The 23,779-nt window shown below is 35.1% G+C and overlaps 1 protein-coding gene across 8 annotated transcripts in view; it reads right to left on the reverse strand.

Annotated features, from left to right (window-relative positions):
• LOC126210040 (YLP motif-containing protein 1-like) overlaps positions 1-23,779 on the reverse strand; it is a 392,244-nt gene that overhangs the window by 269,876 nt on the left and 98,589 nt on the right. For all 8 annotated transcript variants that reach the window (XR_007540599.1, XR_007540598.1, XR_007540597.1 and 5 more), the window contains one exon: positions 7,165-7,301. Coding sequence is in view for 5 of the 8 variants with exons in the window: in XM_049939145.1 (XP_049795102.1) it covers positions 7,165-7,301 (137 nt within the window). In the remaining 3 variants the exon portion in view is untranslated. The remainder of the gene's footprint in view (positions 1-7,164; positions 7,302-23,779) is intronic.

Here is a 23,779-nt window from a genome sequence, read left to right on the forward strand (position 1 = left end):
AGTTTAGGCATGAAGAGTGTAGAAGCTTTTGGAATGTGGTGCTACAGAAGAACACCAAGGGATAAGACAGGCATATAACACATAACTAATGAGGAGGTAATGAATGAAATTGGGGAGAAAATAAATTTGTGACATAACTTGACCAAAAGAAAGGATCGATTGATAGGATACTTTTGAGACGTCAAAGAATTGTCAATTTAGTATTGGAGGGAAGTGTGGGTGATGAACATTTCAAAGGTCCAAGAGACAAGTACAGTTTTAAATGAGGGTATGAGTCGCAGTAGCTATTCAGAAGAGGCTTGCACAGGATAGAGATGCATGGCAAGTTGCAGGAAACCAACCTTCGTACTGAAGCCAATGAAAACATACTCCATTGTAGACTGTATGTTAATGTTCTTTATTTAATACATGCAATTACCTAATTTCGATTTTGCTTCATTTTTAAGCATTTGCTTGACATCAACTTACTTACACTGCGTGTTACATTCTGTAAGCATTACATTCATCTTGCACATATATACCCACACGCCATAATACACTTCATTAATAAGATGTAGCTAACGACACACAATCGTTGAGATTTGGTTGTTGTTAGAGTTATTTTACAACCATTCATGTCTTCTGATAATTCACTAATGCTTGTGATGCAAAAATATGATAACTGTTTCATTAATTAGGTAGAAAGATAATTAAAAACAATCTTATGGCTGGTTAGGGGTGTTGATGATGTTCCAACTGTCAGGTGTTAACAGCTTTCACAGCAATGAGTGTCATTATTGTGGTATTTATTACTTTGCGACAACAGCATGTCTAACTTTTTACTGTTTAATAGGTAGCTGGGGTCAACAATCGGCAAATAGCTCTGGTTCAGAATGTTCTTGCGTAGTGCTGCCATTAGTGATCTGAGTGCTGCCACTGGTGATCTGTGCCTCAAGAATGTGCACATTACAAATGAGCTAGTTACAAAGCTATTTCGTTTCCAGGTGGAAAAACATGTCTGTAAATTTCTTGGAAACTTTCTGCTATTATTGGTACTGTGAGGAGCCAATTAACTGTTGATAAAAATAAGTTCTATGGGCAGACCGTTCTATGTGAGGGCAACAGACAGACAGAGAGAGATAGAGAGAGAGAGATTGGAAAATGAAAAAAGTTATTTCTGTAGATTATCGAGGTAACTCTGTGATGGGAAACACACCTCCACAAACAAGTGTGACAACAAAAGTTACTGATAACAAGTCTCAGTTAATGAAATTACTGACATTTGTGATTGATTTGGTAATTCTGCATAATAGTTTTGTTTCTAAATATAACACACAGATTTTCAAAATATTGTACAAGAAGTGTCATGAATGTTTCTTCAAATACTACTGAACTTGCAAGTAAGTGTCGAGAACGAAATTCTCTCTTTTTTACATCTATAATCCACATCAAGATTGGAGGGTACACGGTATAAATGCAAAATATTAAATAATAGGAATTTTATTATAGCTCTCATAGAGATTCTGCACAATAAAGTACAGTTTTACAGGGCCAACAATGACATCTTTTGACCAAAATGTAGCAGTTTTAACAGGTTGGTAAGTGACTGCAGAGATCATGTGATAAGATTGAGAAGGTTCATGTGGATCAACTGAACCTACCAATACTGGATGTCTGCTTCGTCCCGCAATGTAATGACGATGTGGCGTGCAACATCAACATCAAACATGTGCAAACACAAAGAAAACACAACACACACAATATTTCTTTGGCACCTATATCAGTTTTTGGAATACAGTTTGTGGTGACAGACTGATCTGCAAAGTATTCCACAAAGTCTAGGTTAGGTTAGGAAGTGATAATTTGGTTGCGACTTTGAAGTGGTATAAAATGCTTCAGTTAATCTGCCCCCTCGCCCCTTGTATTTCTCCTCCTGTCAATGGAACCACATGGAAATCAGCAACTGAATAATGGTTCAGTAAGGAGCCTCTGCTTATGGAAGAGAACAATGAATGAATGCTAAAAAAGTTAAAAAATGTAAGGCATATAGTCATTGAAGAAAATGAGAAAACGTGTGAAATGACTGATCACACAACAAATCTCTGTCAATAAATGTCATGGAATTCAATACCAAAGATCAGCATGTATATCATCCACAATGTACTCGACTAAGTAGTGGCCATTAAAGCAACATTCAACAATCACAAGCATCTGTGGCAGGCCACATGAGGGGGGGCTGATTCCTGAGTGCATCATTACAAACCAGAGTATAACAGAAACCATAGAGTGCAAGCACGAGAAGCGAGTTAAAGTCGTAGTTATGGTCATATACTGCAAAAGTTATGCTTGTGGTCTTTTAAAATGCTACAGACCCTGTATGCTGCACTTCCATGAGAACTGCCAAACTGTGACATGTATTCATGAGTCACAGGAGACAGCAATATAGCCAGAAGGGTAGGACTGGGGATTGTTTACAAGAAAACACTATGAATATCACTGAACACCTGAAGGAATTTTCTGCTGAAGGTGGGCAATTTTAAATAACTGAAAGGATACACAATGAGACAAACCAGGAGCAGTGCGGGACCAACAGGGAGGAAGATAAGGTCAGTCTTCTTTGTCAGCAGGTTAAGTGTGCAATATAAAGAATGTATCTATGGGCATAAAGATCAGACACTACAAGGTGGCTGAGATGATGATACTTAAAAGATATGGTGCATAAAAACTAGAAAAGGAAGAGAGAAAAATACCAATGTAAACGATGGGCCAGGAGGTGGTGGAATAAGGGCACAAAGATCTACCAAAAATAGTGCCAAAGATCAAAGTCAGTATCAGAAGAAATCAGACAAGGGGCCAGGATGAATGACCAGTAGAGTATAAACGACAATGCTTAGGACAAGAGGAAAAGAAACAAAGTGAATTGCTGAACTTGTCACCAATTGTCTGAGATAAGGATTTGAGAGGAAGAGAAGATAAAGCGGATAAGGAATTACACACCAACCCGTAAGTCGGAATCAACAACAGAGAAGAATATAGGAGAAGGACTGTGTCATCGCTGAAGAGATTACTGAGGATCACAGAAGAAGATTGAGAGAGAAGAAGGGAAATGTGAAGAGGTTCTGGAAGGAGAAAGAAAGGAAAAACTCTTTCACAAAGGGGCGACCTGCTATCCTTCAGAGGTCATAACAGAACACTTACAAGAAGTCGCATGTCAGTACTTGAGAATACTATGTGATCAAAATTACTTTTCTCGCATGGGTTGTTGCTGCTCCATGACAATATAAACCATCAAAGCTACACTTTGTGATCTAAAATTTGATACCCTGAAAAATTCACCGAAGAACCCTGGTTTGGTGCCATACAGTTTTCACCTTAGAAAGAACCAAGGGCCAGAAATTTGAGAGTGGTGATAAAGATGATGCTAGATCACACATGAAAAAAACACAGTTTGTAACTTGTAGACTGCTGGAATAGGTGAGTAGTGAGAACATGTTGAACAGCAGAAAAAGGGACAGGGAGGGGGGGAATAAAGCAACAATGATTTCTGTAAGTACCTTCCTCATTATTAAGTTATAATAAAATTCCCACCTTTATAGAGTCATTCTTGTAGTTACATTTCCCCTTCTTACTCCATTAAGAGAGAGGTGGTATTCCTCAGAATTTTTCTATATTTACGATCATGGTCATCAAAAAATGAGTTAGGTGTTATTGTCTTGCCACTGGTCTAGCTTTATAACTGAGTTCAAAAGGAGATTGCTTTCAAAACTCAAACTGGATTCCTTCTTAAGTGAATCACACTCCTTAGGGTTATTTTAATGAATCTAAGTCTAGCATCTGCTGTTTCACTACAAAGATGTACGTGGTCATTCCACTTGAGATCTCTCTCTATGGGCTACACTACATGTTTCGCAGTTGTGACTTAAGTCTGATAATTGGCCAGTGAAAGGGCAATCAGAACAGTCAAGTCCTTTTACCTACTTACACAAAATTACATTAAATATGACTAACTCACTACGTCGTATGTGTCATATAAGGGTATCATTATATTATGTTACTAGATCAAAGATAAGCTGTGTTTGATTATATTGTTTATTGCTAAAGGACTATTTTGCTGTGATGGCCATCTTCAAGTTATGTCAGATGGTTTTGATACCCATATGACTTCGACGTCTCACCTGCTGTCACACAATTATGTAAGTTTGCCACTTTGATGCTCTTCACTTTGATGCTCTTATAGCTATAGTAGATGTTAAATTTTTCATTGGGGCAGTTATTTATGTAATTGTTAATATAGCTGCCACAATACATCATTATGAAATAAGCTTTCTCACTTCAAGAACTACACACAAAGCTATCCCAACAAAAAATTTATTTAACATCGACTTCCACACCATCAAAGGAGCTAACTGCAACTGAGAAACTGTTCTCATATGGATAACAAGACTACCTGATATAACCTGAAGATGGCAATCGAACCGAAATAGGCCTCTAGTAATAAAAAACATAATCAAACACAGCAGCATTTTGGTCTCATAACATAATAATACTCCTGTGTTTCAGGGCCATTTAATAATGATACATTCTCCACTATCTGACAGAGACTGTGAGTACCTTTAGAGAGCTAAAGCTGCTGTTTGCTGTGCCATTAATACACACAGTGAAAGTAAAACTCCATTCACAAATCTCCACAGAAGTACACCTAACACTAATCAGGTCATGTCAAATGTCAAAGCCATGCTGATAGTTTTCTTTGAGTTTGAAGGATTAGTTCATCATGAATTCGTGCCACAGGGACAGGCTGTTAATCAATGGCACCATTGGCACATATTGTGATGCCTACAACAAAATATGAGAAGGAAACAACTTGAAATGTGGTACGACAATAATTCATGGCTCTTCCAGGATGGTAAAATACCCACACATTCACTCCTGTTGGTGCGCAACTATTGCATAAAACGTGAAATGACTGTGCTGCCTCATCCTCCGTACTCTCTAGACCTGGCCCCTGTGGACCTTTTCTTATCTTCAAAGTTGAAAACCCTGCTGGAAGGATGCAGATTTGCAATGATAAGACAAGATAAAAGAAAATTTGCAGACGGCACTTCATGCAATCCACCAAGAGGCATACAGAGACTGCCTTCCATAAGTGAAAATGGCGCTGGGAGTGATGTATCAATTGTGGAGGAGAGTATTTCAAAGGAGACCATGCACAATAGGTAAAAGGTATGTGTAGAAAAATTCTGTAGACAATGTTTTGGAATTTTCTGAGCAGACCTCTTGTTGGATATAGTGGCCTCAACAAAAATGGTATGTATATAATACAACAAGCCACATGTTTCTCTTTCACTGACCACCTCTGATAGAAAAGTTTACAAAATGCACACCAGCATGTACCCACAATTGAAAATCATGGCAGGACCATTTTCTTCATGGAAGAATTCTATTTTAATTTGCTAAGTGACAACAGATCCCTTTCAAACGTGTTGCTAGTTTGAACATAAATCCACTGTTATGGCTGTGTTCTCAAGTTATATTTAGACTGTAAGTCGTTCCGTGCTCCCACTCCAATACAAAAAAACCTTTTATTCCACCAATGCACCCAATCTATCATTTTAATATTGCTGATATATTTACACTACGTCACATTCATAAAATTTCATAGTATTTGGCAAGCAACTAACTGAATAATTATATTTGTGGTTTTCTGCTTTATTTATGGAAGTCTAGTGTACCTATGGGCAGTATAGAGAATAAAAATGAAAGAAACTACGGCCAGTAAAGTAAGTTTAGCTCTTAAAATTGTTAACATTGCCCCAGTGCTAGGCTGATTTTTCTGCATATTTAAGAAACTGTAATTGCAAAATTATGAGTTCAGCAAAGAAAACATACAGCCGTTATCCAAAATTAATATCTACTTTAGGACAAAGGATAACTGACAAGAAATATTTCTGAATAACATGAGTAATAAGCTCCTAACAACTTCACGTGTATAAAAAAGTAAGAATGAAATGCTGGCCATGTAACAGGAGGAGATATTTCTGCTCCTCATCTGAGCTATGTTAAATTAGGAATTAAAATCACTGTCCCTGTGTAAATGAGCCAATAGTGTCTAGTTAATTTTACCATAATCTGAAGCACCCTAAGTCCTAACTGAATAAAGTAGAAAAGTAAAATATAGGGTCCTGAAATTACATAAATAAATCTCATTGCCAAACAGTGATGGAGATCCTTTTAAGTGAATGTTTACAAATTTAGAAGCAGTTTTACCCATAAATCTTGAAATGCACAACGGATCAAAGGAGTTAGGAAACTACTTCTATTACAGCCAGACAAACTTGTAAACAATCTCTCACGAATTGACACACATGCTGAAGTGCGAATAGGACAGTTATTCTGTACAGTCGAGGCAGATTCAGCTCCTATTTAAGTTCAATGTATTGAATTTAATAGATATTACTGCAAGCACAAAATGCTGAGAAACAAACACTGCTGAGAGTAATGAGCTTTAAAATTTTGTACGATTAAGTAAAAATGGGTAATTTACCATGTGCTTCTGAAAAAGGGGAATCAATTATAAAATGTAATGTTAACGGACACTGAGCATTTCATGTACAACTCTCTTGCTGCCCACCATAGACACAAGAGGCCATCCATTTACGAATTGTGGTTATTTATTTCCTTAATCACAAATATCCAACTACATTCTCCATTTAGCTTACAGAAAAATGAACACTTTAAAAGCAAAACATCATGAACAAGCGTCATTTCTCATTGAATTATAAACAATTAATTAAAAAGGGATGACTGTTATTCTCTTCAGAATTTATAAATGAATGTGAACTTCATACAACAAGTTTATGTCAGTATTTTTCCAATATGTGTTGTACCAAATTAACAACTTTAGATCCTCCATAGATCAAATTTATGAAGTACAAGAAATCACTTCCATCAGGATTACCATAAGTCACATGGTTTTATATTATTTGAAAACAGAATAATGAAATACAATTTTTGGCAAAGCAAAATGGAAAAGGGTGCAGGAGGAATGTGAATCTGTGAGGAAAAGGGGGCATTTGAGGGAGGAAGACTAGGTTAAAAATGAAGAGGCAGGGGGGAAACCTGCACTTCAAAATGCTGTGATGTTTCCCAAAAACTACAAAACACTAAACACACTGAGATTCTCACCTGGGTCCCCGCTGCCACAAGCCACGTGGCTCAGGGGGTGGTTCATCACCGTGGCACCATTCGCCGTCACCCCCCTGTGATGACGCCCCAATTTCATCTGGAGAGTCAGCAAATGGGTCTGTATAGAGGTCTTCATCCTGTCGACATACACCACCGGTGCCAGTGTCGGCAATAAACTCGCAGAGCCTATAGCAACATGTTGCTGGTATGTGCAGCTATGATGTTTGCAAAGGATTATTAGAATTACGCTGTAGTGATTATGAGGTCTCAATTGTGCTGGCTGGCGAAACATGCATGCAGATAAACCTCATTTTACGCCTTAAGAAGGCATTTAAGAAATGCGTTCCATGAGAGGAACAAGACACAAATGTCACTATTTACTGAAATTCAACTTCACTTTCTAATCAATCAGACAGAACTAGTTGTTGGGAGTGTTACATTAGTGTACACTGAACTCACTTGTCTACATTAGTGGGTTCAATCTGCACAAAGAAACAGCTCCATTCTTCAGTGGTAAATTCTTTACCATGTAAAATAGGGCAACACAACGACAACTGGAAGTGATTATTCAAATCTAAGTATGGTAATATTATTTTTTTAGAACTCAACTTTTTTCAATAAATGGGTTCCTGGAGAAGAGATATTTTGTGTCTCTTGTTATACTTAAATATTACTCAACAGGTAACACTAACAGTTCATCCTCCAATCACCTATGATGAAGTTCCTTCATATATTAGCAGAAATTTTTATCAGAGAAAAATATAATCTTAACAAACTGACCCATCAGTAGGAGAATTATCGTGCTGAGATAAATACATAGTACTAAAATAATAATTTCTCATGTACTGCCCTCATCATACCTAGACATCGAGCACTCACAACGTTTTTGAAAAACAATGTTAAAATTTGAAAGTCTTAAGACAGAATAAATTGTAAATTCACAGTTTAAAGGATTGTTGCAGTTCACTTGTGTACAAACCAATTTGCCATTTGTTATAAAACAGTGAACCCCAGTTTTAGCAACTGATTAATAACCAACACGACTGTGACTACCCTTAAGTCCTAATATTCAGGACTCAATCCTTGGCTAGTGACTTTCAAAATTAGTACTACTTTTGTATGTAAAAAATGATAAGTCACATTGTGACTGAAATTATATGTTAATCTGTAGATTCTGGATACATTAGTTCTCAATCAAGAGGATATAAAACCTTCAACTGAATCATGATTAAAAGCATTTTGATGTTTAGACCAACTATTACTGAATGCACTTTATCTTCTTTGCAATCCATAACAGTGGTTATCCAAGAACACAAGGCTGAAAAAAACAATGTTCCATGTTTTCAGGTGTAACAAAAAAAGAAATGTAAAAAGTATATAAATGATTAAAATAAATATGAAGCAGCAGGTGGCTTGAAGATGGCAGCTGGTTAGTACTTTCTCCAGAACTGTCACCCTAAGTTGCCACATTTCGCAATCTGTGAAATTTTTTTTTTTTTTTAACCATACACTGCCCAAACCGTCCTTCGTCAAGAAGTTAACCCTCACTCAATGCACTTTAATCTGTTACCCAACCATGTTCATCAGTCTGATAATCAAATCTGCATGTTTAATAATATTAAAGACTGTTTACTATACCCTCTAATGATAATCAACATACTTGTTTTAATGATGATATGAGTACATACACGTGTATATTCATAGAAGTGCAGGAGCAACACGGATGTATGCCCAAGGCTGGAAATTACAATGATCAGGTAAGTCTGGAGGACTTTTTATCCAACAGCGGACATCAAATGGCTGAGGATGATGGCAATGAGTGGAAAGGTAGGCAAAGAAATTTCTCCAGTCTCATCAAAATAAAACACAGGAAAGCATAGCAAAAATGGCAATTTCTGGATGGAACAACACATAAGATAGGAAAATGCAACCACTCACCTACTGCAGACTTGACGTGGGGCGCATGAACAATGTTCACTAGCATTTAAGCTCAGATTCCTCTTCTAGTAGAAAGTACACACAACCACACAAGATACTCAAAAACATTTTGTGTGTATGTGTGTGTATTTTCTACTGGAAGGTGTATGTCTATGCACCACATACCAGTCTGCTATAGATAAGCGGATGCCTTTCTTTAAAATACACGAAATACTTCTTGAAATTACTTCTTCATGCAGGTTTCTTACTTTGTGAAGGCCATTTATCTCATCACTGCTCTTTTTGCTAAGGGATTAAGATTGAAGGAATTATCCCACTCACACTTTATGGTCAGCCTGATATATCATAGGATCTGTCCAATGGATCCAATGCGATATTGTAATTTTACTTGTTTTGCACTGCACTATCAGTAGATGTGAAAGTCACTAATTTACTATCAGAAAAATGAAATAGGAAAAAAGTATTTAAAAAATGCTAAGGTGTGGCATCTAGTTACAAAGCAGCAAGAATGTGTAATATAAAGAATCAGTTATCCAAATACAAAGTCTGGGACAGATTTATGCTTCCTGTGCGGAGTGTCAAACATTGCAACCGATATTGGGCAGAAACTATTGAACAACTATTTTTAATGATGAACACCTAAATACAAAGTCATGCATATAGCAAAATATTTATGCTGTTCTAACAGCTGCAAAAAATTATATTCAAGATAGAGTTAATTACCCTTCATTGCAGAATTAACAAATATTAATAATTGGAGTGTAATCAAACTGCTCTAGAAAAATAATTCACATCCAACAACCCACAGAATTTCACTATTGGTATTAATGTCACAGATCAGGGCAGATGCAATTTCAGTCACATGTGTATCTTTGGAACTTCAAGTATAATTTGGTAACCAAATTTAATTAAGAAAGTGACAAGCACTATTAATCACAATTACTTCAGCACGTCTATGAACAACATGTAAAATCTAAGATAAATGAACACAGGCACAATAAGTAACCCCCCTCCCCCTCCATAAAAAGAAAAAGTGCTTGATACTGCAAAACAGTACTGACTCAAAAAGTTATGACTGCTAGTACAGCAATTGTGTGTGTTTGCCAATCATGGTGTAGTAGCATAGCTTCCTGCTACCCTGTGTCAATTATGTAATACTTTTGCACAAACAATAAAAAAAATCTCTTGAATAAAACTCACTAGCAACCATGTCAAACAGCAGGTAAGATTATGTGCTCTGAAATGCCTATTATTTATGTAATGTTGCTTAAGAAAAAAATCAAAAGTTCAACTTGGGGTGTAGTGATTAGATTTGAGGTCACTATTCTTTCCTGAACAACTTTTCTGACATAGTTCTGTCTCACGACTACAACAGAAAATGTCCATGAATGCTAGTTATGTATGAACAGTTTTCACACACAGCACTTCAGTTCTATAATTTCCCCAAGAAGTCTCTAAGACTGAAAGGGAATTACTCTGTTCTATAGACATCGCTTTGCTGTATTTTCCAAATAAAAATTGCACAACATGTTCTCTAAAACTACTTAGTCCTGAACATAACTCTTTCTGAAGAGAGCTATACTGAAAACATAGTTGTATAGTGAGGACAGAAGAACTAACAATCAAAGACATCAAACATTAGGGAAAGATTTTACCTCATATTACTATATTAGACAACAAAACTCTCATATGCAGCATAACAAACTTGAATACATGTAGATGGTGTATATATATTGCTTTGTTCAGGACACCACTACCAGTGGAACAACTCCATATCAAATGCATTCTTCACTACTCTCCCCTAATACAGTGTGTGGTTACCCCTTAAGCCTGAAGTTTCCTCATAATTTAACTGTATGGATTGAATGAAATCATAGGTGGGTGCCCAAGGGATTATTTCCACTTCTCAAGATGACTCATTTCCAACTTTGGAACAATTATGGGTGATGCCAGTTGCTGTGAATCTTCAAAGTGTGATCTTACTTTAAAACAATTCAAATTCAGGGAACAGTGGTCACCATCACAGCAATGAAACAATATTTTTATCATGCCACGCAGTCAAGTAAATGTAGTTCTGTGGTATCTAAAAATTAAATAAAGACAGTGTGTATTAACATAAGGCAGACTGAAATATCCGAAGATATTTTTTCTAATCTCTGAGCCGCAAAAGAATCATTGTAAATGATGCAGAGGTCTGTGTGACACAGGATGATTCCCATCCACACCATCTATTTACCATTACAATTATGTGTAGGATTGTTCCGAACACCACATTTTCTTTCTGTGTAAAAATGACCGTTATCCAACTAGATTGCGACTAGTTTGAAAATGGAACATGCTTCATTCATACTGTCCCTCCTCCAATCGCCTTCAGGCACAAAAGTTGTTCATGTGCATGTGCAGAGAACATGTACAACATTGCAACTGCACAGCAATCCATCACAGAAACAGCACTCTCCTCTGCACATATCTTGGCTTTTCTATAATCACTGGATAAATCAGTACTGCTGCAAAACCTTCGAACTACTTTCAAACTTTGTAAATATATGGTGTACACTTTCATTGCCATATACGCTTAAAGTGCAATCAAAATCAATTTCTTACCTCTGTGTAACTCCTCTGGCTGATGTACTTGAAGCACAGGAGAATAACAATATCCAAAGTTGTTAACACTATTGTGCTCAAGCAATCCTTTGGTAAGGGTTGCAAAACTTCAGCGAGCATCTTAACGATGCGGTAAGTGCTTTACGTATGGATTAATTTTTGTTTTGACCAACAAATCAACTCACATAAGCATTAAAGAGTGCTGCCAGGCACAAATGCCAAAATGTAAGACTAGCTACTTTTGGCAGTTTTTGCAATTTTGAAGAAGCTGAAGAATTTACATACGAATTAGTAACATTAATACCATATATCTAAAAACAAACATGATGTGACTTACCAAACAAAAGCGATGGCAGGTCGATAGACACACAAACATACACACAAAATTCTAGCTTTCGCAACCAACGGTTGCTTCGTCAGGAAAGAGGGAAGGAGAGGGAAAGACGAAAGGATGTGGGTTTTAAGGGAGAGGGTAAGGAGTCATTCCAATCCCGGGAGCGGAAAGACTTACCTTAGGGGGAAAAAGGACGGGTATATGTGTGTGTGTGCACGCGCGCGAGTTTATACCCGTCCTTTTTCCCCCTAAGGTACGTCTTTCCGCTCCTGGGATTGGAATGACTCCTTACCCTCTCTCTTAAAACCCACATCCTTTCGTCTTTCCCTCTCCTTCCCTCTTTCCTGACGAAGCAACCGTTGGTTGCGAAAGCTAGAATTTTGTGTGTATGTTTGTGTGTCTATCGACCTGCCAGCGCTTTTGTTTGGTAAGTCTCATCATCTTTGTTTTTAGATATATTTTTCCCACGTGGAATGTTTCCCTCTATTATATTCATAACATTAATACCAGATTAATGACAAAGTGAAGTGTGTCCTAATGCCGCTATGATTCATTTAAAACTTCTGAAACTAATTTCTTTCTGTAGTCTCTCTCTCTCTCTCTCTCTCTCTCTCTGTGTGTGTGTGTGTGTGGGGGGGGGGGGCGTACTATTTTCACTTTCACTTTATTACTATAATTTGTCTGCTCCAATGAGTTAAGTTTCTGAAGGAGACTGATTTGTTAGGCCCACAAAGCTTAAAACATGCAGTAATGTAGATAAACTATGGTTGGCAGCATTGCATTATCTCCAATAAATGATTTATATGGAAGTCTATAACTACAGCTTCATATAGACACTGTAGTTAAGCAGACCAGACTATCTATATCACAAAACAATAATAACACTTGAAGCATTTCAGTCTGAAGCTTTAGTAAGTAGTTAAATGTTATATCTTTATTACCTCCTACGTTGTTATTGACAGGAGGGGGTGAAAATAATCAACTGATAGAATAAAATGCTTGTGCAGAAAGCACATTAAACTTGACGATTTAACATGTTAGGAATGCAGTGAATCATTCGTAAAGAAAAATTTTTCTCTGGAAATGTGACAACTTTTTTTGTGTGTGTCTTTTGAATCTGGTGGGTCCAAGTAGAGCCCTGAGATGTACCATGTTCCATAAATCTAACTGTGAACAATTAACACAGAGAAGAAAACACTGTACAATCATTTAAATCACCAAAATATAGAAAAAAGGAATTTAATCATTTAGTGTTATTCCTTGTGTACAACAACAGCTCAATGAGATGATTTTTCAAAAATTATTTCTCTTGCTTTCTACTGTTTGCAAACAGGTAGTTCCTTAAAAAAATGTTTTTCCCTTGATTTCTGTTGTCAGCTATGTATAATAAACTATACCAAATAAAATAATTAACATGAATCCACAAATGAGCTACATGTTTAATAACAAATACTACTCAGTTTTTGTCCACCCTTTTCACAACAAAATTTGAATGTTACTATCACTTTAAGTTTGAGATTCTAGTCTTTCCAGTATCTCTCTCTCTGTTCATACATCATCCTGCTGTTGCCTGAAAGACTTCAAAAATTTTCTTTGAAGTAAACACTGAAATTTCATTTCATGCCACATTCTCCATTTTTGTGCTAATCTCATTAAGATTCCATCTCTGGGTTTCTGACTGCAATCACAAGAAATACCATGTACTGCAAAGAACAAAAATTAAGCCATATTTCCTATTTGATTAATGTGACCTGCAGGCAGTGTATAAGCACAGTATATACACACCTGATGCAGCGTAAAATAAAACTAGTGTTCTGTTGTGAAGTTCTACTCCCAGCATAAAGGACAAGTACATGCTTTAAAAAGATGGAAGCACAATAACTTATGTAGAAATCTATGGTAATCTCAGCAGGTGTGTCACAATATTTCCACTCTAACGATTTTATCCATATAGATAAACTGAAAACAAATTAATTAGTGAAAAAGGAGAATCAGGTATAAGGTTTTCCCAACTTCTTGAAATAACACATCAAAGACAGTTCATGTGGTTCACTATAAATATCATGTGGGTCTATGGCAGCCTTATTTAGAGAGACAAATTCTGCTATATATTTAACTGATGCTAGTTTGTCCCAAAATCCAAACTCTGCATTTTTGCCTTCCCCTTTCAAAAGCCTTGTACTACTGCTCCAATTTTATTTTGCCAAACTTATGAAATGATTAAAAAGCTGTTTAGACATTTAAGGGATTTAGGTTCTCTCTGTTGGAGGATCTTGTTACATGTATACTCTCAGATTTTAATTGTGATAACTTCATACTGGAAAATTCAAGAAAATAAGATTTCTGTTTGGTCACAACAACCGACAGTTACCAGGTGCTTCCAACATAGTATTATGAATTAAAAATCTCTCCACAAACTCAAAATGTCAAATGATGACATAAAATTGGTAACAGTTTAAGCACTTCACATTCTTTATAAGGTCTACTATTGGTTTTTAAATGAACACAGTTTAAACTACTAGACTCATCATGCACCTGTAAAATAAATGAAAAAAAAATCTAAATAAGAAAGCAGAATACATGGAAACATTTCAAAATAAACAAGAATACTTCAGTAGCTATATCTGCTGGAAGTGCGAGAAGCATCCCTTTTAGTTAAAATCAAATAGTTTTTGTTGTTAATAATACATCGTTCATTAATTAAAAACTTGAATCTTTGAAAAATGTACATTGTTGTGGGGTTTGAGGCAACATCGTAATTTTCAATCCAGTAAAAAGATGTGGGCAGGAGTAAAACAAACATCTGACAGAGCATTTTGTTTTGATGTCTGAAAATGTACACACTAAGCCTGAAATTGAATTCATTCTTTGTTAGGTAACAGTATGACAGTTAAACTCAGAAAAACTTCAATATTTTTAGCTTGCAGATCTAAAAGTTACAACAATTACTATTTAATGTTGGAGCACAATTCATTAAAAACAGTTTTGTGGCTCTATTTTCATCCAAAGTTTCAGCAGATCAAAGAAAACGTTCAAGTACAAATACACAGGCTTCAAACATTTTTACACAGTTATTAGAGAATTTAATAACAAAGTTATGTTTCTACATAACAGTCAATTTAAAGCACCCACGTGGCCTCAATTTTTAAAAAAGGAGGGGGGGGGGGGATATGAAAGAAAAAATAAAAAAAAGGTCCATTGCTGACAAATACAGATATTGGATTGACAGTAAGATGTATCATGTGATAAATAAATATAAATTATTGTAATCATAGTGACTCTGCTGCAATCATTATTTTGCCTTACGATTGAGAGGTGATAATTTTGGCATATTCAATCAATGTCTCATGGTGCTCCCCAAATAAAGATATGATTTAATGTGATAATAGAAAAATGTTATGACCACTACGAGAATATGTTCACTTCTGTCTGTGTGATGATGTACCATCATTTATTTGGTTTGTTACCCTTTGTTGTGGGTTATAATCCACTGATGATTTCTGAGAGTTCATCAATGTGTAACAATAACAATGGCTGCAAGGAAAGGGAGTCTGATGCAGTTTTCTCAGCTTTTTTTTTTTCTTCTTCAAATATTTTTAATGTAATTAACACACAGAAGGAACTGTAGTTACCCTACGAAGTTTGAAATTACTATGAAGCAAAGGATTTTTGCCCACATTTTACTTGACTGCCACTTTCTATTGAAGTATTTAAAAAGGCCTGCAAATAATTATAATGTAGTGATCAAAGTCCCCATCATTATAGATGAGAGAAATGTGTTCCACAATCCTAAATGATGAATAAAACACATTTCTTCTGTGTGCCAAATATGTGAGGCAATCTCTAAAGCATGTCCATTTTTTTGCTGTGAAATCAAGTGTCACTTTACTGGAATATGATTATATACATTGTCGGCAGTAGTACATATAATCAATAAAATGTTGCACACTAAAACACTATGCAGCCCCTTTTACACCTCAAGTGACCACTTTAAGTAAAAAAGGCTCAAAAGATTCTATCTACCTTTTGACATTCAATTCCATACAAAAAAACTGAAAAAGACCTCTTTCCAATAAAGCAACTGGGGTGTGATTACAGCATGAGAAATCTCTACCTTCTACAATTGACTACTGACCGAGTAAAAAGTTACTGAATGACATAAGTTGTAAGAGTCCTTGATCAAAGAGTGGAAAATGAATAGTTCCTAATTTCCTCATATATCAGCTATATTTTCCAAGTAACACCTTTATGGATCTTCTCTTTCCAGTCTCCAGACAAATATACATTTGGTCACTAAGTTCAGAAGTAATTACCTATCCATATTGCAATAGTTTATAAGAAAAACAACATGCAGCACATAAAAATGCATTTTTCTTGTAAACTACAGCAATTTATGTACAGCTGCTGCAAAAATGGCTACCACACAGATTTGTCCTTCATCACTCTCTTCATTTATTGCACTAAATGTGGATTATTTTACCAGCCTACTGTAAAGCTAACCACTTCTGTCCGTTATCTTTGTGACCCAACCTCAAAGATTTTATTTCAGAAAGCAAAAAAGTGAAACTTTACGGAATTGTACTTTTTCAGGAAATAGTGAAAATTATTCTGCCCCTAACAGACACCCAAAAAGAAGATATGTATTTCATTGGTTCAACAGCAACGAATTCCATCTTAAACATCAAAAAGGCACAGCAGCTCCAATATCACAATATAGACAGTTCAGTTTAATAACAAATGTTGTTAAAAGCATATTCATATTTATCTGATGAGTATTCCTGTTTCACAAATTCATTAAAGATTTGAAGTTTCCATTTCTGAGTAGCATGTCCACTATTCCATTGCACAACACACAAATAGAAGTATAGCATGAGCTCAATACAATGAAAATCTATTTGAAGAAAAACTACAATCAATTTGTTTTCTTAGATTCCCAAAGTCGAGTCTCCGATTACCCATACCAACTTCACACATAATTCCCCCGCAATAAAAGTGATGAAAATGACTTTCATCAATTTCTTCCTCTAACTGCTGTTTCTCAGGACAGTTTAACAGACCTTACAAGGTATGTGTATGCTGTTTTGTGGATGTGAATGCTGCTATCTTTAAGTGGAGTTTTTCCTGCTTCGCCAAATTAAATATATAGCACAAACTGGTTCAATGCATTGCAGCTACTCCCATTTCTTCCGACAGATATGGAGATGAAAATGAAAAAAATTCATCAATACCTTAAAATATAAAGTCTGACTTTACATAAGAAAAAGTCTAAATGGAACAGGCCTGAGAGAGGAAAAAGAAAATCCTAGTACATGAAATAATTTATAATATGCCATTCCAGCCAAAAAGGAGGAGGTAAACACAATATTAATTCGCTCACTTATATATCCTCTAAATAGGAAGTTTCAAATGCTTTGTGTTTTTCACATTTGATTTCCTCTTGTTGCTTTTAAAATCAGGAATTTTTTTTTTCTAAAAGGCCAGATTCATTATTTTCTTGAGAGACTATCAATAGCAGGCACTATGCTGCACGAGACAAACAGCAATAACTTTGACTACACACAAAAGAAGACACTGACTGCATAGTAAATCTGGGAGTAATTCTGATATAAATTTGTAATTGACTGTAATTCACTTCCTCAGTATGTATCACTGTAATCAGAAGCAGTTATTTTGGTTGGTTTATTGTCAAAGTTCAGTGAATTGATACAAATTCCAAAATTAATTTCAGTTACTCTACATAGTTTGCAGTTAGGGTACTGAACAAGGAGTACTACATCAACTGACATTGGAAAGAAATTCTTTGATGATGATTGGTGTTTTGGTCTTAAGCATAACTTTTTGACTGCAGAAGACATTCCTGGAGGTTAGAGAGGAGTGTATTTAAATTAGGGAAATTAAACACTTGCCTAATTAGCCTCTGCCAACAATGGCTACCAAGGCAGGAGATGAAACACTGTGCCTATGATACAAAACCCTTAAGAGTACATAGCAGGTGAGAAATCTTGCTTGTATGATCAGTGGAAAGATAACTTCTCTTGCAAAGGTGTATAACTATAGACAAACATGAATTTTCCAAAGTGGTTCCTCTGTCCTCTATAGTTCATGGTGAGGAGGAGGAGGAGGAGGAGGAGGAGGAGGAGGAGGAGGAGGTGGTGGTGGTGGTGGTGCTGGTTTTGGGAAACAGTTATCAGACAAAATTCCAAACAATTTATTAATGTAACATTTGTTGTCATTCTTACATATTGAAATCAAACGAACTAATTGGATACCATGTCAAAGCAAGAAGCGATCACTTCATCATCTCTGTTCAATCAGCACTAGCATAGTCATTGTAATGTTCAAGGCAACAGATTTTGTGAAAATTACTTTATAACAAGCTTACATACTTTCAAGAGTGCAATGAGTTAATAATCATCACAGATTCTTCCGTCTTACAGCCATCAACATTAGTACTATGATTAATGAATATCCAACTGCTGTCAAATTAATTTTATTTGCATTACTGACTGATAAAATGCCTCTCATCTGTTTCATTTCATGTTTCCCACCTTCATTACTACTTTGCTCTTCAATGTGTACTGTTATATCCTCATAATGAAAGGGGTGCCTCGCACAACACAAAACTGAGACTGATGAAAACGTTAATATCCTAAGTTGCTTCATTATATTCAAAGAAATGATAGATTTCCTTGTGTCAGTGTGTGTCTTTGTGGAGCAGAAATTTATGTGTGTGTCAATAAATCTGAACTTCCTGCGCTTGCGCACGCATGTGTGTTTTTATATATATACATATATGTGCACACAAAATTTTGCAACAGGGTAAAAAAGGTTGTATCATAAAAATCCATAATAAGATTTCAACAGAATGATTATTCATCAAAAATTACAAACAACATATTGCAAAATGTTTTAGACATCAAAGTTACGATATGTACAAACCTTTAGTCATAAAATAAATCAACTCATTGGTATGACAAAAGAATTTATTCATTTATGAACAAGGTATCTTGCTATTTCATTCACATCAAAATATGCAAAACAAATGTTTAATTCATGGTACATAAGCTGCAATTCTGTTTGAATATCACTCCTTTACGGTACAAATAACATTCATCATGTCAGACAAAATTTTACTTTCAATTAAATGATTACAGTTGATCTATTTGTTCTAAATATTCAACAGCAATAACAGCACAGGCATCTGCACTAAGCTCCCAAGCTAACAAGTTAAGACAATACACACAGACTCACTCACTCACTGGTGGTGTTTTTTTCCCCATATTCTGGCTCCATCAAAGTTTAATACATTGAACGATTGTCCCAATTAATCTGACTTCCTCAGAGACAAGAAACACAGTAACGACTTGTTATAGTTTTAATTAAGACCGAAAAGTGTCAGCAATTTACGTATCATTTTATGAATTCAAGTTTATGTAAATATTAACTATTTTGCAAATTGTAATCGAATTGTAAAGAGTAATTCAGTATTTAAAAATGAGGATATTGGTTTCCCAAGCCGCACATAACGGGACAGTTAAGCAGAAACACTATGTTTCTTAATTTTAGAAACGGAACATTATCCAACACACAGCCAATCATAATATTACAGACAAGAAAAAACCTCACAAAGTTACACCTGTGGTCTAGCCTTTTGCGTAATTAATGAGGGAGTAATAACAATATAATGATGCTATGAAACTGCTATAATAAATTATAAACAACAAAAACCAAACATAAAAAAGGGGGCCATGCTATGCCAGGGACAAAGAGGAATCTAACAGTTATTTTAATTCATGATTCGACACAAAATAAAACAACATTTTGAATACCTACATTCAGAAGGAATAACCCCCTTCCATAGAGTGGCAATTATCTCCCACAAAACAAGCTCAGAGAGATGTCACTAACTCCACAAAAGACTCACTGGTGACAAAAGCTTAAAATTTTTAATTTACAAAACTTGCAGTCTGCAGTTCACACAGGACATTATATAATTTACTCTAATTTCCAAGGCCATTTACAAGCAAAAGACTATTGCTTGATGCTACTGATAAGCACATAAAAAAAGCCCATGTCTTGTGCAATTATCAATGGGTAAACAGGACATACTGCTAGAACAGCAAAGAAGTTGTACCCTCAGCATCATACACAGAATCAAATATATGAGAAAATAAAAGGCATCAAAGTAGCTGCTTTAACAAGAACTCTACAAACTCCAAAGCCTGGCAAAATAGTACTGCAACAACATTTGTAGCTCAACACTGAAATCTATTGTCACACAGGGCGACAAATCAATTCTGGTGCATTAACAAGTATCATAACCATTCGGCCAAAAGCTATAATGTGAAAATTTCAAATATTAGAAAATCACCATATTTCTCCAATACTTCTGTTTACAGAGGCACGAAAAATGTTAAGAGGGATGGAAAGCATGCAGTACCATATAATTTTGTGGCTAAAATAACAAGAAAACCACAGCATTAATTTATGATCAAAACTACCAATTACTCAAATATAATGTACGTGGATTACTGTCAAAAGACAGGTGGTGGAATATATGTGAATCTTGGAATGAAGCTGTTATAAGTTTAAAAGCCTGGAGAAGTTATGGATTTTAAAGCCTGGAGAAGCATTATGCTGAACAGAATGTAAAGACACAAATGGGTTCACAGTTTTCAGTAGAGCTAAAGCACAAATCTGACAAGTAAGTTTGAAAGTCCACTGCTTTTGGCAACTTCTGGTGTGTAAGCTTTGGAAATGAGCACTTCAGGATCTCTGCTATTATTTTTCAATCACAATATGGTCTATCACACAGAATTACACATCAAAAGATGCAAGTGTTTACGTTTTAGCATCAATAGCGGCTGTGAAACCTCACAGCTCACAAAGAGAGACTAATGATTTGCAGTAACACAACAGCAATGGCAGTCTACATGTAACACATTGTTTTCCTTTGATTTAGCAGTATGTTGTAGCCCTGTAAAATGGGCTGTGCAGAATTATTCCAAAAAATTTACATGTTGTAATGCAATAAAAGTTTCACTGATATGCTCTTACTCTGTAAAGGAAAGAAAATGTACAGAAATCTGTCATTTTATGATAAAAATGCCTGTGGCCAAAGAGGTGTAGTAATTTACTGTAATTCAGTCAATAGTAGATTAGGTGAAGTCATATGTTTAAAAAATTTGTGATACCTTTCTTAACAATTCTACTGTCTCTTCCTCAACGAAGAGAAATCTAAACCACAGTCTACAACTAGTCATCCATGAATATTCAACTTTCAATATTTTCATATCCACTACAATTTGAGTTACTGAACAGGAAAACTGACTCTCCAAAGTCCACACTGAAAATATGTAAAATTTAGGAACAAACAATATTCATCTCAGCCACTTTCGAAGTGATCATGCCAGTGTCTCATGAAAATATTACAGCCACATGCTCAAATCAAAATTATAACAGAAGTTACACCATGCTATGTACACATAAGAGGAACTAAGTGGTTAAATAACTAACAGGAAGTCGCAAAGAAGAAAATCTGAAGATCTGAGATCAAGCAAAACTTATGACAATGAAATTTAACAACATGCTAGGATACTGCAATTAACTACAGGGAAGTATACAAAAATGAAATAAGGAGCAGCAGACAACTTTCACCAAAAAGTTCTTAGGAGAGAAATAAAAAACTGAATTTAAAAGCCACAAAGTTTAAGATGATATGAAATTTTCAGTGGTTAATTACGCTAAAAATTAATTTAATAGTGTATTGATAAAGTCTGTATAGCTCCTTGGTATAGAAAGTTCTAATATTTTAACCGAGGTCGAAAATTCACCATTTTTCTTGACGACTTGTATACTAAAAATTATACTCTAAATGAAAGATTTAGAAGACGTCTTCAGGTCAACAACTCATGAAACATTACATCAAAAACTGTCTTTTGTAGCAGTGTAATCACATGTTAATTTAAGTCAGGCAAATCCCTTTTTTTTTTAATTTTATGTTACATGAATCATGTAACACTCACAACATGGATACCTAAACTCACAAAAAACATCATTTGGGAAAAAAGGTACTTTTTTTTAATAATTATGATGCTAACAGTATTGTTTCTGCTGATGATAGTGCTTCTGTCTATTTTTGGGAAACTGTGTAATAAATCAAGTGTCTCAATGTCTGTGGCTTGAAGTTGAAACATTTGAAAGATTTGATAATGTTATCAGTGGTGCAGTTAAAATAAAACAGTGATGCAACATAAATCTAATACAGATTTTACATTAGTGTTGCAGTTAAAATAAAACAGTGATGCAACATAAATCTAATACAAATTTTACATTTAATTGGTGACTGATTCTGAAGTCAATTTCAGGGACACACATTATGAAACTGTTTTCACCTCCTGGAATTTTCATATGTTCAGATTTCTTAGCCTCTCTGTTTCAACACTGTACTGCTTTTGTACATAAACTCTGTATGCAAGATATTGACAAAAAATCTTTTAAAGATTCTCCACTTCTTGTTCACAACAAGTATATGCATTTTTTTTAATGAAAGATGATGTAATTTTATGGAGAAGAATATTTGAAACCAAATACCTGAAAAAAAAACTACCTTGAGAATAATAATTTAAGAATGTACTGTAAATGTGATAGAAAATTATTCATTGGTGCTGTTAATATCTGATGATAAATAAGATGATAAACACAAGAGAGTAGGATCTGACAGACAGGTGAAGAGCAGAAAAAATAGGTCAAACAAAAGGCAAAGAGTAGAAGATGCCAAGGAAAGCATTAATGAAATGAAATATCCATTACACCTGAATCAGGCTGCAAGGAATAGGAGGGTAAGAGGGAGTGTAAGATTGGCTAAGCAAGAAGAGAGTACACCAATGGGTCTTGGGAAAGAAGAAAGTTTTGAATGTTATCAGTTGTTAATATAGCCTGAAATTCAAACTTCTGGTCGTAGGTTACACATGATAAATTTAAAGCAACTTTGTCTTAAAAAAAGCCGAAGAAATGTTTCTGTAAATCCCACTTCGGAAGGAAAAGCTGTACAACATACTGAGCTGTGTTAGATAAATTATAATGTATTGCAGTAACATGCACACACACAGAGCAGAAAAACAACAGGTTATAAATAGGTTACAAGAACTATAAATTTCACTTTTGACAGACTCATTTTATTGGTGTAAGTTATGTTACATATTCACTGCCTTACAGCAAAAGGATGATAACATAAAGGCTGCAACCCACCTCACTGTCATGTATTGAATAGTTTCGTTAATCACTGAATGGCATCATTTTTTAAAAAATAGAAATCCAAATAATAAAGACTTCGAAGATGATAAATAAAATGAGGCTGTTCTTATTAGTCTCCGGCTAATTACACAGTTATTCAAAGATATTACTTTTATTGTCTACTGTGAACAGTATCAGTAGGTTTGTCATATAATTCTTCATCAAATTTAAAAAATGATGTTTTAAGCTTTAGTCAAGACAGAACACACAGTGGCTTCCACATTAAGAAGTAATTTGCCAAGAAAAAAGTTGAATGTTCAAATTATACCACTAGTAAAAAAATTTCAAGATAATGAAAAGGATATTCTACCAGATTTTTATGAGCATAACAACCATCTCTCAGCAGTAAATATTTAATTGTACGCACAGGAAATTTTCTCAACACGTAAATTAAAAATAATAATAATAAAGAACAGAAAAGTGTCAATTACAAGGGTCAATGAG

This window comes from Schistocerca nitens, chromosome 10 (assembly GCF_023898315.1).
Source record: "Schistocerca nitens isolate TAMUIC-IGC-003100 chromosome 10, iqSchNite1.1, whole genome shotgun sequence".
In the NCBI taxonomy this organism is placed as follows: Eukaryota; Metazoa; Arthropoda; class Insecta; order Orthoptera; family Acrididae; genus Schistocerca; species Schistocerca nitens.